The sequence below is a fragment of the Manihot esculenta genome, chromosome 17 (assembly GCF_001659605.2).
Source record: "Manihot esculenta cultivar AM560-2 chromosome 17, M.esculenta_v8, whole genome shotgun sequence".
In the NCBI taxonomy this organism is placed as follows: domain Eukaryota; kingdom Viridiplantae; phylum Streptophyta; class Magnoliopsida; order Malpighiales; family Euphorbiaceae; genus Manihot; species Manihot esculenta.
Window position 1 is genome coordinate 9999166 of NC_035177.2, and position 15386 is coordinate 10014551.

At 34.6% G+C, this 15386-nt stretch overlaps 1 protein-coding gene and 1 long non-coding RNA gene across 6 annotated transcripts; one reads left to right on the forward strand and one right to left on the reverse strand.

Annotated features, from left to right (window-relative positions):
- Positions 1 to 6280: 6280 nt before the first annotated feature.
- On the reverse strand, positions 6281 to 10592 carry LOC110605579. The gene is made up of 3 exons (XR_002486413.2): positions 10172 to 10592; positions 7024 to 7095; positions 6281 to 6519 (listed from the first exon to the last, which is right to left on the reverse strand). It is a non-coding gene; the product is annotated as an uncharacterized LOC110605579 (long non-coding RNA).
- A 329-nt stretch (positions 10593 to 10921) lies between these two features.
- Positions 10922 to 12997, forward strand: LOC110604453. Of its 5 annotated transcripts, none has more exons than XM_021742617.2 (3): positions 10922 to 11182; positions 11987 to 12125; positions 12230 to 12997. In XM_021742617.2, the coding sequence occupies exons 2-3, from the start codon at positions 12092 to 12094 to the stop codon at positions 12682 to 12684; spliced, it is 489 nt and encodes a 162-aa protein (XP_021598309.1). In that variant the 5' UTR covers positions 10922 to 11182; positions 11987 to 12091; the 3' UTR covers positions 12685 to 12997. The 5 variants fall into 5 exon arrangements, with proteins under 5 accessions (XP_021598309.1, XP_021598308.1, XP_021598310.1 ...); XM_021742616.2 differs by having other exon boundaries at positions 11992 to 12125; XM_021742618.2 differs by having other exon boundaries at positions 12001 to 12125.
- The last annotated feature ends 2389 nt before the right edge of the window (positions 12998 to 15386 follow it).

Consider the following 15386-nt stretch of genomic DNA (forward strand, 5'->3'; position numbering starts at 1 on the left):
TCAATGCATGAGAAGCTGAGTTCTGCCCTTCTGGGAAGAACTCAGGTTCGGCCGCCGAAGGTGGTTTCGGCCGCCGAACCTGCCTTTGGATGCATGGATTGGCCGCCTAACCTTGCCCCCGAAAGTTGAGTTTTGGCTTGAAAGCAGACTTTCGGCCGCCGAAGGAAGGATTCGGCCGCCGAAAGTGTCTGACTTTCGTTTCTGGAGTGGACCTTTCGGCTGCCGAAGGTGCCGCTGAAAGTGCCCGAGTTTCGTCTCTGGAGAGAGGGTTCGGCCGCCGAAGGTGCCGCCGAAAGTGCCCTGTCCAGCCTTTTCAAGGTTGTTTTCTATGCATGTTTAAGTGATGTTTTAGAGGGTTTTTGGGGAGTTGTTTATGAGTTGTTTAGAGTGTGTTGGCACCTCATTCGAGTCCACCTGTGTAGGATCGGACCCGAGGGACCGAGGAGGCCATCAGTGTTAGCAGTTGCAGAGTCAGTCCAGCGTCTGCCAGAGGTGAGTAGAACTAAACTTAATCTTTTATTTTATGAAATCAAATGCCTAAAGCATGCTCATGCATCATGTTTATATGTAATAGGTTGATTGCACTAGTTACACGAATATGAAGCATTGCATTATTTACTGTTGATGGAGATTGGACCAAGGATGACCCCACTAGCCCTAGAGATGTTGTGAGACCTGGCCGGGCCAGGCATACATATACAGTTGTTGTAAGACCTGGCCGGGCCAGGCATACGAAGGTTGTGAGACCCGGCCGGGCCGGGCATACTGAGACTGGAAGGGATGTTTTAGGGTTAGGTCCAATCCGTGATATGATTTGTTTGTGTTGTGACGCATTCCATGGAAGCATGTAATTAATGAACTGTTTTCTTTGTTTCTACTCACTGGGCTTTTTAGCTCACCCCTCTCCCCTAACCCCAGTTTTGCAGGTCAGTGGTAGGCCAGGAAGACGTCAAGAGTAAAGGTTTTGCTTATGTAATAGTATTAGATTAGTACTTTTAGTGTGGACATGTATTATACATTGATATAATGTTTTGTAAGAGAATGTAATGTAAAGTTAAGTGGAGTTATGTTTATGGATTAGTACTGTGCTTGGCCCTAAGACTTGGTTAGTCCCTTTTTAGTACATGATGTATGTATGGTTTATTTTTGAGTTGAGTTTGAACTAAACTTGTGGCATGTGTTGTGTACCATGCTATGGTAATGGATGAGGACCCTAATGGAGGTCTTGTGTTGTGGTTTGATGCATGCACAGGTTAGGTTTGGTTCTTTGGATGTGACTCCGGCTTGATGTATGCTATGTAGACCCAGCTAGAGTTTTGATGAGGGCTCTAGTAGGGGGTCCTTTTATGTTTTCAGTTATGTCGCATACAGGTCAAGCTCAGTTTGTACATCAGATGTTTGAGTTTTTATGTTAAAGTTTTGATCATGTATGGGATTTGACCAGGTGATAGGAGGTATGTTTGGCTTGCTACGGGTCCCGGCGGCCTTATGCCGATCTGGATCCTAGCGCCGGTGGCGGTTCGGGCCGTTACAAGGGGGTATCGATTTCCGGGTCGTTACAGTCATAGGCCAAACAAGAAGGTTTGGACCTGCAGACAAAACGATGGAATTCTTTCAAAACGACCTACTAGTCGTCAAGATCCTTCTAAATAGGTATGAAGTAAGATGAGTATTGGTGGATACAGGTAGTTCTGTTAATCTTCTCATCTTAAATATTTTTAATAAGTTAGAATTGAATAAAAATAGCCTTGTCAAGATTTTCTATCCATTAGTAGGATTAGGAGATAATACCATGGCAGTACTGGGTACCATCAACTTCCCCCTAGTGTTGGGTGATGAGAAGCATAAGCAAGAGTTGTATGCGAAGTTGGCGGTGGTAGATATTCCACTTGCATACAATGTGATACTTGGTCGTCTAGTTCTAAACTGTCACAATATAGTTATTAACATGGGTGTTATGTGTTTTAAATTACTAGCTCCAAGGGGTTAGTCGTAGTCTGAGGTAACTCGAAAATGGCCAAAGAATGCTACAGACACCCTATAAAAAGCCTCGAAAAAGCGAAAATATCTTTCGACTTGCTAGAAAAATTGAAATCTCATAGAAAGCCAGAGCTAGCAGATCCGGTAGAAGATGTCTAGCTAGATAAGAATCAAAAGGCACAGTTCGATACTGCATTAACTGGTGAAACAGGGGTGGACCACTTTCACTTGGTCTCCAAAAGATGTAACAGGGGTAGACCTACCTCTTATCACTCATAAGCTGTCTATTAACAAAGCAGTCAAACTGGTCCAACAAAAGAAAATAAGCTTTGCACCAGAGAGGAAGCAGGAGATCAAAGAAGATATTAACAAGCTATTAAGTGTCGGGTTCATAAAGGAGGTCTGATATCCCATATGGCTTGCCAATGTGGTCCTGGTGAAGAAGGTTAACGAGAAATGGAGAATGTGCATGGATTTTACTGACTAGAATAAAGCGTTTCCAAAAGATCGTTACCCATTACCATTTATCAACAAGTTAGTGGTTTTATTTCTTGATGCCATTTTAGGTTACTACCAAATCATGGACACCAAGGATGTAAAGAAGACTGCATTCATTACAAATGAAGAATTTTTCTGTTACAAGGTGATGCCATTTGAATTGAAAAAATGCAAGGGCGACTTACCAAAGGCTAGTATCAAGCATCGTTAAAGACATGGTGAGGTCAACGATCAAAATGTACGTGGATGGCATGGTAGTAAAGAACCGATCATTGAAAGACCATTCAGATGATGTCCAAAAAGTCTTTGATGTACTGGACAAAGCAGGTATGAAACTAAACCCTGAAAAGTGCACCTTCGGAGTAAATGTTGAAAAATTTTTGGGGTATCTAGTTTCAAAAAGAGGCATAGAAGCAAACTCTGAAAAGATCAGCGCCATCCAAAATATAGAAGCACCTAAAACCATCAATGAAGTACAGAAGTTGAACGGGCGAGTCACCGTCCTGGGCCAGTTTATATCATGCTCGGTTAGAAGGTGTCTCCCATTTTTTAAAACCTTAAAAGGCAAAGATAAGTTTGTGTAGGGTGAAGAGTGTGCAGAGGCATTTGAAAGTTTGAAAACCCTTTAATTTGTAGGTTTCTTATGAAGGACTTTAACTCCATCCATTTTAGACATATCTTATTAAACTAAGAGTATGCTTTAAGTGCCTCATTATTTTTAGTGTTATGAATTTTTCTCTTTTTTTTCAAGCTAAGCATACAATTAAGTTTCATTCCTTAAGATTATAGTGTATCAAAGCTAATAATATAAATTTTAATGCATGAATAAAAATGAATCTAAATAACTATGGATGATATGCATTTAAGCTTCAAGATAGAAATCAAACGGGTAAGCAAAAATGGAATCTTTTGTTAAGGTATGCACCAAATACATAAAACTTATAAAAAGATGTGCCCTCAATTAATTAAGCAAGTTTATCTTCATCTTCTTAGGCCTTAGATACTTCATTTAGGCCTTATTATGGATCAATTATCTTCTCTTTATCAATTAAGTCTCAAACCTTATATTTATTTCAAAGAAATTATGTGTATTGTGACCCATGCATCGATGGTAATGATGATATAAGTTGACCTTGTGATTCAGAGGCAAAGAATCTGAAGGTAGCTTGGGATCCAAAGGTTGCAATATGCCACAAGCTTGAACGCAATCAAGGATTTGAAAGGAGCGGTTTGTTTAAGCGGGATAATGTTTTAGTTGGCTTTTTGATAAATTGGACATCCATTTTCTTTCCTCGAACTCTTCTCTTGGTAGCTTCAGAGTTTTAAGTTTCAAATTTAGTATTGGTGTCGATTAGTTGCTTACCTAAGGACTTTAAAAGGTTGGATATCATTTCATCCATCTTGTCGTTTAATGCTTCATCAAGCATTTCCCTGAGCATAGCCCTAGTCTTTCAGACATGATAATTAGCATACTAACCTACCCTTTATCCTTACTAAGCTTTCAAACACGGGCATACTTAGGATTGTTAGTAGATTGGGTATCCACTGAATTTGACCATTCAAACCCGATCTAACCAAAAAATCTTGTTGAATTAAATAAACGGGTTAGTTTGAATATGTTATTCAAATTCCCTTCCTTTCTTTTTCGGTTTGGATTAAAACCCATTTACACCTGATATACCATTCTAACCCTTCGCTTCACTATGCTTTCTTCTTTATAATTTCTTCTTCTTCTCTACTATTTCACATACCACCATCAACATCAAGCCTTAAATTTTGCCACCGACGATAAAAACCTTTAGAGACTTTAAGGTATGCTTGTTGATCCTTATCATTTTATTTATTTTTGTTCATTTTATTTTGTGGGTTTTATTTTGTTGGGTTGCTGCATTTAGGGATTTTTATTAGTGGTGATTGAATTTATTATTTTTTTAAAATTTTAATTGCAGTGTTAATGCCTAATGTTATGCCATTATCTTTACATTTCAAGGTATGCTTGGGTATTGATTCAAGTGGTAACTATTGTATCTTACTAAATTTTATAAGTGATATTTATTGAAGTGTTGAAATCTGAATTTTGATAGTTGAATTTGAAGAGATAATGTAGGCAATAATTAGATTTGCAGTGTATATGAGTTAATTGAGTTGAGGGGGTATTGAATAATTTATCAACAAAATTAGAATTTATAAATGTATAAGTTAAATGAGTTGTTAGAATTACTTTATAGTGAGGGTTCTCTAATCACTTTTAACAGCAAATGACTTGCCACATTTTTTGCATATAAAGGGTTTGATTTCATACTTTCTTTTATAGTGGGTTTAGAGGGTTCTAAAGTTTTTGAGTGGTCTTACTTTTAGGCTCGATTCCATACTTGGTTGTCTTAGTTGCTTCCTTTGCCTTGTTTTAAGTAAGGTAATGAGGTTCTTTCATTCCAGAACAGTTCTACAATGATTTTTAGCATAAAAACAATGTCATCTGTAATTTTTAGTTTGAATATACTAACTTAAGAGGTCATGAAAACTCTATAGTATAATAACTGAATTATTTGGATACGCAATTGGAATGGCTTTATAATCACAATTTGCCTTCAACATTACATGCAATTCTTTCCATACAATAATATTTTGATAAGCAATTAGGATGGCTCTATACATTGCAATTTATCATTAACTAAAATCTATGAATAATTAAAGCCAAGTATTTCAGTAAATTCATGATCTGAATGCAAATGAAAATTAAGCTCAAGAAAAACTCTCTAAGAATGTGATTAGAAACTATATATAGTCTATAAGAAGTTGTTGTTTATATTAGAAACATAAAATTCTTGTGAAAATAAAGAAACCACATCAAAAAGTGGCCTCCTATAATGTCAAAATAAGGACAGTATTTTCTTTCTAAAAGAAAATAGAATAAAGTAAGGAAGATTTCATTTTAGCATAAACTCTTAATAAATTATGGTATATGTACATTTAAAGAAATTTATTATGATCATTGCACATTTGTACTTCTATACTGCTTCTTGGCCAATTTTAGTTTAGTAACTTAGCACAAATTGTATGTTATTTAATTTATATGTTATTTTAATTATTGTAATTTTTATTGATTATTTGTATTATAATTTTTTTCTAGACGGATAATGAACCTAATCAAGATACTCATCATCCTAGTATTCAGTGTAGTAGATGGAGTTCTAAATGAACCTCTGTTTTAATAGGATTGAGGAAGGAGATAAAGTTAGGATAGTGTGATGCGGAACTCAAGACCAACATGTGATCAAAAACTTCATCACACAACTTGATAAAGAATAATACAAAGGTATCTTTCAGAAGGTTGCTCTACTACACCCCTAACCAACGTGTGTGATTAGAAACATAAATAATAGAGCGAAGGTTGCTCTACCACACCCCTAACATTAATAAGTTGCTAAATAATGGAGAAAAACTAAAATATTTCTCATAACATCATCTTTTTTTATTGACTTTTAATATAGACCAAATTAATTTAAAACAAATCCCACAAAATACTAAAATACCAAAATAATAAAATTAGCCTAAATGCAATTTGGCCATACATGCTGTAACCCGAAAATCGGATCGCTACCGGCGCTAGGATCCGGGTCGGCTTAAGGCCGCCGGGACCCGTAGCAAGCCCAACATAAAACCTGTAAACCTGATAAATCCCATACATGATCAACACATTCATAAAAATTTGAACTTTTATCATTCAATTACCAAACTCAACCTGTGCATGCACAACTCATAAACATTTTTCCCCTCGTTGGAGTCCTCAACAAAGCTCCAATGGGAAACATTCATTCATACATTAAGTTTGGTTCATAAAATATCATTACATTTGAAAGATCATGTATTAAAAGGGATAAACCACATACTAGGGTCAAGCACCACTCTAATCCTCATTAACATCATTACATTACATAATTATTCAATACTATACATTTCAATAATCATCATGTCCACCACTAGCTATTACATAACACTTCTAATCTTGCTGACCTCATGGACTAGCCCGTACCTGCAAACCTGGGGTTAAGGGAGTGGGGTGAGCTACTAGAGCCCAGTGAGCAGAATAATAAAACATTGTATTTAAAACATATAATATCATGGAATGCATCACAACACAAACATTTCACATCAAGGATGAACTTGTCACCACTTAGCCCTCCATACAGTCTAATTATGCCAGGGGCGTAGTGCAGGCTCGCCTGGACTTCCATAGCATATCATACATATCCAATCATACCGGAGGCGTAGTGCAGGCTCACCCGGACTTTCTCTTACATAGTGCCAGGGGCGTAGTGCAGGCTCGCCTGGACTTCCATAGTATATCATCATTATATCATGTCATAACATATGAGGGCTAATGGATCATTCAACATTCATCCACATAGACAACGTAATATGCAGTGCAACATACTCGTGAATTCTAATGCAAGCACCCTAATACATCTCATGGCATTCATGATGCGTGAATCATGCTAAAACTTTCATTATTTGCTTCTAAATATAGAGAGTTATTCCACTCACCTCTGGCTAGCTCTGACAAGACTCGAAAGCAGCAATCTCACTGCTGGGGTCCTCGGTTCCTCGGGTCCGAACCTACACAGGTGGACTCAAATGAGAGACCAAACATACATAAACATGACTCTAAAATACTCCACAAAAACCCCCTAAAACACCTTAAAACAATCACAAAAATCATGCAAAGGAAGGCTGGACAGGGCACTTTCGGCGGCAGGTTCGGCGGTCGAAAGTCCCTCCAGAGCCGAAAGTCATGCACCTTCGACGGCACTTTCGGCGGCCGAAGGTTCCCTCCAGAGACGAAACTCATGCATGTTCGGCGGCACCTTCGGCGGCCAAAAGTCCCTTCCAGAGCCGAAAGTCCACTTTCGGGGGCAGGGTTCGACAGCCAAAAGTTGGCCTCCATAGGCAGGTTCGGCAGCCGAAAGAGCCTTCGGCGGCCGAAAGAGCCTTCGGCTGCCGAACCTGGGTCCTCCCAAAGTGGCAGAACCCAGCCTTTCTCATGCATAAACGCCTCCTAACTCATTCCATCATGCATTTTCCTATTCTACAACATGCATACACAAGCATATAAGCTCCTAGGGACTTCAAACTATCTTAAACCCCAACTACAACACATCAAACACACATACACAACCCACATTGCACAATAACTCAGCATAAACCTATGCATGCATTTCTACCCCATGAATCAACTTAAAACTTGCTTAAACATACAATGAGCTCAAGATCGACCCTTACCTCTTGAAGATCGAGAGAGAGTGTGACCTAACTTGGAGATTTGGTGAAAATGGGTTCCTGAGGTCTCCAAGCTTCACAACTTCGATCTAAGCTCGAAATCTTCAAAACCAAGTTAAAACTCATAAGAAATCATGAAAGATTTGAAGGAAGAAGCTCAAAATCAACAAGGGACGGCGGAGAGCTCACCTTGGCCGAAAATGGGGAGAAAAGCTCGCCCATTCGGACATGGGGACCCCTTTATAGGTGGCTGGCCAGGCCACTTTCGGGGGCCTAACGTGCCTCCGCATGCATGCCATGTTCGGCGGCCGAACCTGGACTTCCCTCACTTATGCCTTCGGGGGCCTAAAGCGCTCCTGAAGCACATGCATGTTCGGCGGCCGAACTTGAGGTTCGGCGGCCGAACCTGAGTCTTCCTCTCAAGACAATTTTCATTCAAAACTTAATTTCCTTTTTACTTAAAATCATAAAATACATTAAAACCATTTATAAAAACATGCTCTTACCCTTCTAGAGGTCTCTGACATCCGAGATTCCACCGGACGGTAGGAATTCCGATACCGGAGTTTAGCCGGGTATTACACATGCATTACGCAATCTGAAATTGTGTTGTGCGTCCATATGTGTTGACTTGTTTCCTTATTTTTTCATATTTTCCAAATATAGTTCTCATCTCATAAGTCTTGAATTAAGCGATGGTAACTTGATTTGTCATGATTTAGAGTTTTTCATTTTAAATTTTTAAAGCATCGTATCATTTCCTTGCTCGTATCACGATGGATTGTGCTTGATAACTGTAACTTCGTGCTGAATCTTAGCTTATTTAGGAGAGGGCGAGTCTTGGTGATAAACTGAGTATTAAGGTATCCTGATCTTTTTTTTTTCTGACTAGACCGTATTTCCCACTTATCAGGTCCTTGCCACATAACCCTGCCTCGGGGTGATAACTCATGACTCGCTTTGGGCGATTTTTTTTTTTTTTTTTTGAAATGGAAATTGGGGATTGAGATAGTAGAATTTGAGACCTCTCAGATTTACTCAGATGCACTTACCACCAAGGTTAAGCCTTTGAGTGCCGTTTTGGACCGTTGTTATGTAGCATTAATACCTAATTGATATTATTAGACTCAAATAATTAAAATTATATAAATTAAATAATATAAATATTTAAAATTACAGAAATTTAAAGAATAAATATAAAGACTAAAATAAGTTACTTGACTTTTTGTTAACAAAATAATTAAAAATTTTAATTTTATAAAATATAAAATATTTTAATTAGGTAAAAAAAATAAGAAATACCTAATTAATTTTAGTGAAATATAAATATTTATAATAATTTTCAATCAAAATAATTGCAAAATGCTTAAAAATAAATTATAACAAATGAGTGTTTAATGTTCAAACGAGAGTGTGGTGCATTCTGAATTTGAACAAGCATTAAAAAGGAGGCTATTAGATAAATAAATTCAAATATTTACCATAATTTATATTTATATCCAACCCTTTAAATTTTAAATAATAAAGTCAAATCTTTTCGATTGCTATAATTATAGCTAAGAAGAGATTATAGCTAAGAAGAGATTACATTGAATTTAATAGTAAATTATAATATAATCTCTAAAATTTTATTTGAATAATAAAATAATTCTTAAATATATATTTTTATTACAATAATATCATTTTTTATTAATTTTAATATTCACTCTCTATTCCCACTTTTATATAATATCATAAATATTAATAAAAACTTAAAATATAAAAAAATAAAACTTCACCATTTAAAATATATAATATTAAAATAAAATATTATTATTAGAAAGTAAAGTTTTATGAAAAATATATATATAATTTATAATATTGAATATAAATATTTAAATACTTTAATATATATTATGTAAATGTGATGTTTTATATAATAAAAATTTTTTTTGAACTTGCAAGGAGTTGCATTAAAAGGCCTATTGGGTTAAAAGGATAAGAGATATAAGTCCACAATTACAAATTCAACCCAAACCCAGTAGAATAGTCAGTTCAACCCATTAATCAAGCCCCATCCAATCTAAAGGAGTTCGTTTGAAACAACGAAGCACCGAATGATCTCAATCCACCAGCAACGGCCACAGCCGACCACAACCAAAGAGAAAGAAGAGACTAACAGGAGAAAAACGACATGCACAACCAAAAGTAAATTGCACATCCAAAACCAGCATGCAAGCACCGATCTAAACGGCAAATTATAGAAGGAACAGGAGAAAAATGAGATGCACAGACAAATGCCAATTGCACATCCAGTACCAGCATGCAAGCAACGATCTAGATGGCAAATTGCAGAAGAATAAACCCAAATTCTAATAGTAAAGCAACAGAACTAAACAGTCAAAAGTCAAGATGCAAAACCTGACTAAACCCCTACCATCAACTAACCATCCAAGAATAGCAAGAAGGTTGAATCTCCAATAGGACGACCACAACTTGAAAGAGATGATGCAATAGAGCTGGCCGAGAGCGTTAATTGCCGAACATAGCAGTGCGGTCTCTAGTTATCGACATTAGCGAAAAAAACTCCCTCCCTATGTAGTAGTCATAGGAAGTCTCACACACCAAAATCCAAAACCAAACGAACAAAAGATCAGTAAACGAAACTACAAATAAAGACAAATCTTTACTGAAAATATATAAGAACAGACGGGCAGAAAAGGAGATTCAAATACGGAAGTCTTCCCTCCACCGGCACCAAGAAACGGACGGAAAGGAGATCCGAATACAAAATCTTCCCTCCACCGGCAAAACCACCGCCAATAACCCTTTTGCCTTTTCTCTTTTCTCTCTCTTCTCTCAAAATTTCTATTTTGTATTATGAAAAAATATATTTATAATAAATATTTATTTAATATAATTTATTTAATATTATATAAAATATATTTAATTTCAATGTAAAATTTAAATTAAAAGATTATATATTTTATTAATAATATAAAATTTTAAAAAATATATTATAATTTATTATTAATTTTTTAAATTTAATTTAATCTCCTTAATTATAATTATAATAAATTAAAAAAAATTAATTTTATTATATAAAAGTTAAAATATTGAATATAAATATAAATTATTTAAGTACAATAAATATTTAGATTTTTTTATCTAACGCCGGTTAAGAGAGCAAAGTCGTTCTGTTTTTCCCCTTTCCGAAAACGACATAGCTGTCTCCTCACTCCCCTGTTTCATCTCCTTCGCAGCCCCTCTCTACGCCCACGCTCTTCCATTTCCAGAAGGCCGTTTCTACCTTCAAGGTGACAACGACATCACAGCCGGCCTAGCTCTTCTCCTTCGACGCAACAGACCCAACTTCCATTGCCTTAGCTGCTTTCGAGGTATTTTCTCTTCATCGGCGTCACCATCATTTCTTGGGCCAGGAACTTAGGTACTCCAGATTTTTTTTCCAGTATTTCGTTAATCTTTCATTTTCATTTCAGTGTTGTTTTGAATAAATGCGAATGAAAACTCCACTTTGTCTTTCTTTTTCAAATTAAATTCTAATTTTGCTGATTGAATTTTACTTTATTAAGCTGGAGGAGGATATAGATTTTTCATATTTGATATTTCAATATTGCATTTGATTGAAACCTCCATCACTTTACCGAGACCTTGCAAAGATGCTCCAGCGAAGAGCTTGAGGTTAACAGCAGCTTCAAATCGCATTCTTTGTTCTTTTTGAAGCGAGATTCTGAGTATTTTACTCTCAGTTTCTTTCTAATCGAGTCAAAATTTTCATTTCATTCCAAAATACACATTTCCCCATGGTTTGGGTAGATATAAAACTATTCGAGTATTCAGAAAATTTGATATTGGCAATTCTAATGAAATTGTGATGTTAATTTCATTTCTTTCATTTATAAACAGTAGAGATTAAGTTCAATATTGCTTAGACTACATCTAGTTTAATTTTAGTAGTAATTTAGCAGTGGATAACTTAAATTTTAATGAAACATTCACTAGTTGAAATGGCCGAGTTTTCTGATCTGCAATCTGCTGTGAGAAGCTGGTGGTCATCTCGTCTAGATGAAACGGCAGGTTATAATACGTAAAGGATATACTTGTTGGGCCTCAGACCATGTTTGATTAACTAAAATGGTCTTATAATTTCAATATAGGAACTTAGATTAGATGGTGGGCCTGAGCTCATATTTTCTGTTTTCTGAGTGCTCACTCGGTCATCTCATCCAAGGTTAGGTTCTCCAGTCTCGGGGATCTCGTGTCCTCAATTTAAACCTGAAGCCATCAAGCCGATAGAGAATTTTACTCAACAGTATTCATAGCCAAAGCCAGAGAAATGGTTCGTAAACGTTTTCAAGAAGCCAAAACAGGTACGAAAATGCCTTCTATTTTCTATTTTATCTTAACTGCTGTCCAACTGTTCGATGAAATGCTTGAAAAAAAGGAGGAGAATAAACGAGTTGAGTGTTTTCAGGCTTTGAATGTCTTAAATCGGTGAATTACGACAAGTACCTCAGGAAAGTAGGATTGGGAAAAGAAGACTGGTACTTTTGGAAGCAAGTGGGCAAGGCTTTGCTCTGCACCTACACACTATTTGGGGCTGCGTGGCTCTACAACGAAACGTCGCCACTTGGTTGGTGGACTCTAAAGCCAAGGCCAAAGGAGGAGCGAGAGCTAGCTCACTTGTATGAGAGGCGGGAGTTTCCATATCCAGGTGACACAGAAGCCATGGAAGAGTTCATTGCCAAGGGAGGAATGATCGGCACGACAATTGGACCCAAGGGGATTGTGGAAACAGATAAAGATGCATATAATTATCAGAAAGAGTTGCAGAACAAGAAGTTTGAGCAAGAGGCACTGAAGCTGTGGGTGAGGATGAGGAATGAAGTCATACAAGAGCTTCAAGGCAAAGGGTATGATGTTGAATGAGAAGCCAAAGGGGACAATCATGGGATGGGAGTAAAGTGTTTGTTGGACGTTTTTCTATAAAGCTGTTTGTGGGTTTGGGTTTGTGTATATTTGAATGCCTAATGAATGTTTGCATGATACTACTGAATTGTGCACTCTTGTCTGGCATGACTTTCACCAGAATAATGATTCAAATGGAAAAGAGACAAACTTTGTGTTAAAAGTGCATTAGCATGCATGGTCTGATGAGTAATTGTAACAGCAGAGTCCCTGTTATTAACTGTGGTGTACCGTGTATTAATAATGGGTAGTCAATTGCATCTTATTGCCTCAATTACTCTTAATTAGATATGGTTTTGATTCAATGTTGGGAGGTAGAGATTTGTAGCAAATCAGCTAATAAAGAAATCAATTATATGTGTGTGGCTGAATTAGAGGATATGTACTCAAATGCTTACTAATGTCAGTATGGAAGATCACTATTCTGTTAGTAGTCCTAGAAGAATCCTTGGTTTTTCAAAGAAGAGGGCAACTGTATACTTTAAAGACCCTGATGAGAAGGCTTCTGGCTTTGGAGTGTCTGGAGAGCATGGACTGGAAACTTCATAAATTTATGGTTGCTACAGGTTCATTTCTTCCACCCATTTCTTTTTAATGTTTTATCTTTAACACATCGTATTCAAGTTGTTATCCGAAATCTGAATTCTGCGAAAACTATGAACTTCTTTAATGCCTAATTTTATTCATCTCTTGGAACAGTCAACTTTTGCAAAATGCTTTCTTTATCATTACTTGATTTCAATTGTTCTGCCTGAGCAGTTATTTTCTTGGTATGGGCATACACTTCTGAACCTTGTTTGCACTCAATTTGGGGTCTTTGACTATCCAGAAGAAACAAGAACCATTTATATACCTTTGGAATCTAAAGCCTTGGCTTTCAACATGCTTCTGATCCAGGATGAAAAATGAGAACAGGTGATGAAATTGTCAAAGGATTTTGGTCACTGTAGCCTTATTCAGCAATGTTAATTGTTTTAGTATCACTTAACTGTATTAGTAACGGTTAAATGTTATAATAGTGATTAATTAATGGTCAAAAAATTAAATTTTCATAAACTTTTATTCGATAATATTATTTTAATAGTTGTTTTTAATTGTTTTATAAACTGCTAATATTTTGAACCAAACACTAATTTTCCAAGCAGGACAATTAGTTGAAAAACTAACACTGTTGTGGAATATGTTTTTAATATTGCAATAAATAATTTACGTACTAATTAAAATAATATGTTAATGTGTGTGAGAAGACATCCTATACTAAATTAATTTGTATTCAATTTTTATTATTTTAATAATTATCGAATCTGTATTTGGCTAAACAGAAGTATTATAAAGACGTAGCTTTTGAATATTTAACCTCAACCAAAGTGAAATGAGTAAAATCTGGGCTTCTTCTCCACATTTGATCTGCCACAATACAAAAGAAGAAGAATATATCGTAACCCATTAAGATACAGACCAAATCTCATAACTGCATATTTTAATAGGGCAGTAAACTTCTTATTTTTTTATTTTTAGAAATTATATTTAGAATCAAATTTTAATATAATTTCGATTCGGTAAAAATATTAATAATTTTAATATTAATATATATTCTATATATTTTTTAATAAAAATATTATATTATTTTATATATAATTATTAATTATATATTTTTAAAAAAATATACGTGTAATTAATATATAAAAATATAATATATTATTAATATGTGATTCAATGATATAATATAATTAAAAAATTATAAAATGATTAACATATTTACAGTTAAAATAATAAATATATACATATATAACCTATGTAAATTGAATAAATCAGGATTAACTAATTAAATTATTTAAATTATTTTAACCTTAATAATTAATTAAATTATATAATTATTTTATAATATTCTTAACTATTTAATAGTAAAAAGAGAATTATATTTAAATTACATGAATAGTTTAATTTATAATATTAAATATAAAAATAATTAAAGAGAGTATATAAACAAACAATAAATTAAATTTTTATTAAGTTTAAAATAACTCTTAAATAACTATTTTGTTTATATTTTTACTTATTTATAATTTTTTACTATATATTATTTAACAATTCTTAATGATTTATAAAATTAAAGTTTAAATTTATTAAATAAAATTCTATAATTTTAATAATATAAATTATAAAATATAAAATATTTTATTAAAATTATATAATATAACTATAATATTATTAAAATTATTTAAAAAATTTATATATAAAATTAATTTTTCAATATGATTCTAATTCAATAATCATTTAAAAAATTTATATGTAAAATTAATTTTTCAGATTTCAATTCGATATAATTATGATATAATTTCAATTTAATTCTGATACAATTTTTGATAAAAAAATTTGTTTTTCAATTTCAATACCGTACGATACAATTCTTCTATTCGATTCGATTTCATTCCGGACCGCTAAACACTGTAGACAGCCCTATCCTTTAACCATTAGAAGAATTGCATTTGCAAAACATTGACAATGCCTAACGTATTTGCTTGGAAAGATGTAGAATCAAATCCAATAAATGCAGAACGAACCAAACCCACTAAATTAAATCCTGTGAAATCAGCATAACTCTAAGCTTCTGGCTCCGCTTGTAAAAATTTAATTGCAAAAGTTCATGAATTCTTATACAA

Bases quoted from the DNA above. Each gene is read 5' to 3' on its own strand.
- LOC110604453 (XM_021742617.2), top strand. From the start codon at position 12,092: ATGGTTCGTAAACGTTTTCAAGAAGCCAAAACAG. The intron at 12,126-12,229 runs GTACGAAAATGC...GAGTGTTTTCAG, and splicing joins TTTTCAAGAAGCCAAAACAG to GCTTTGAATGTCTTAAATCG.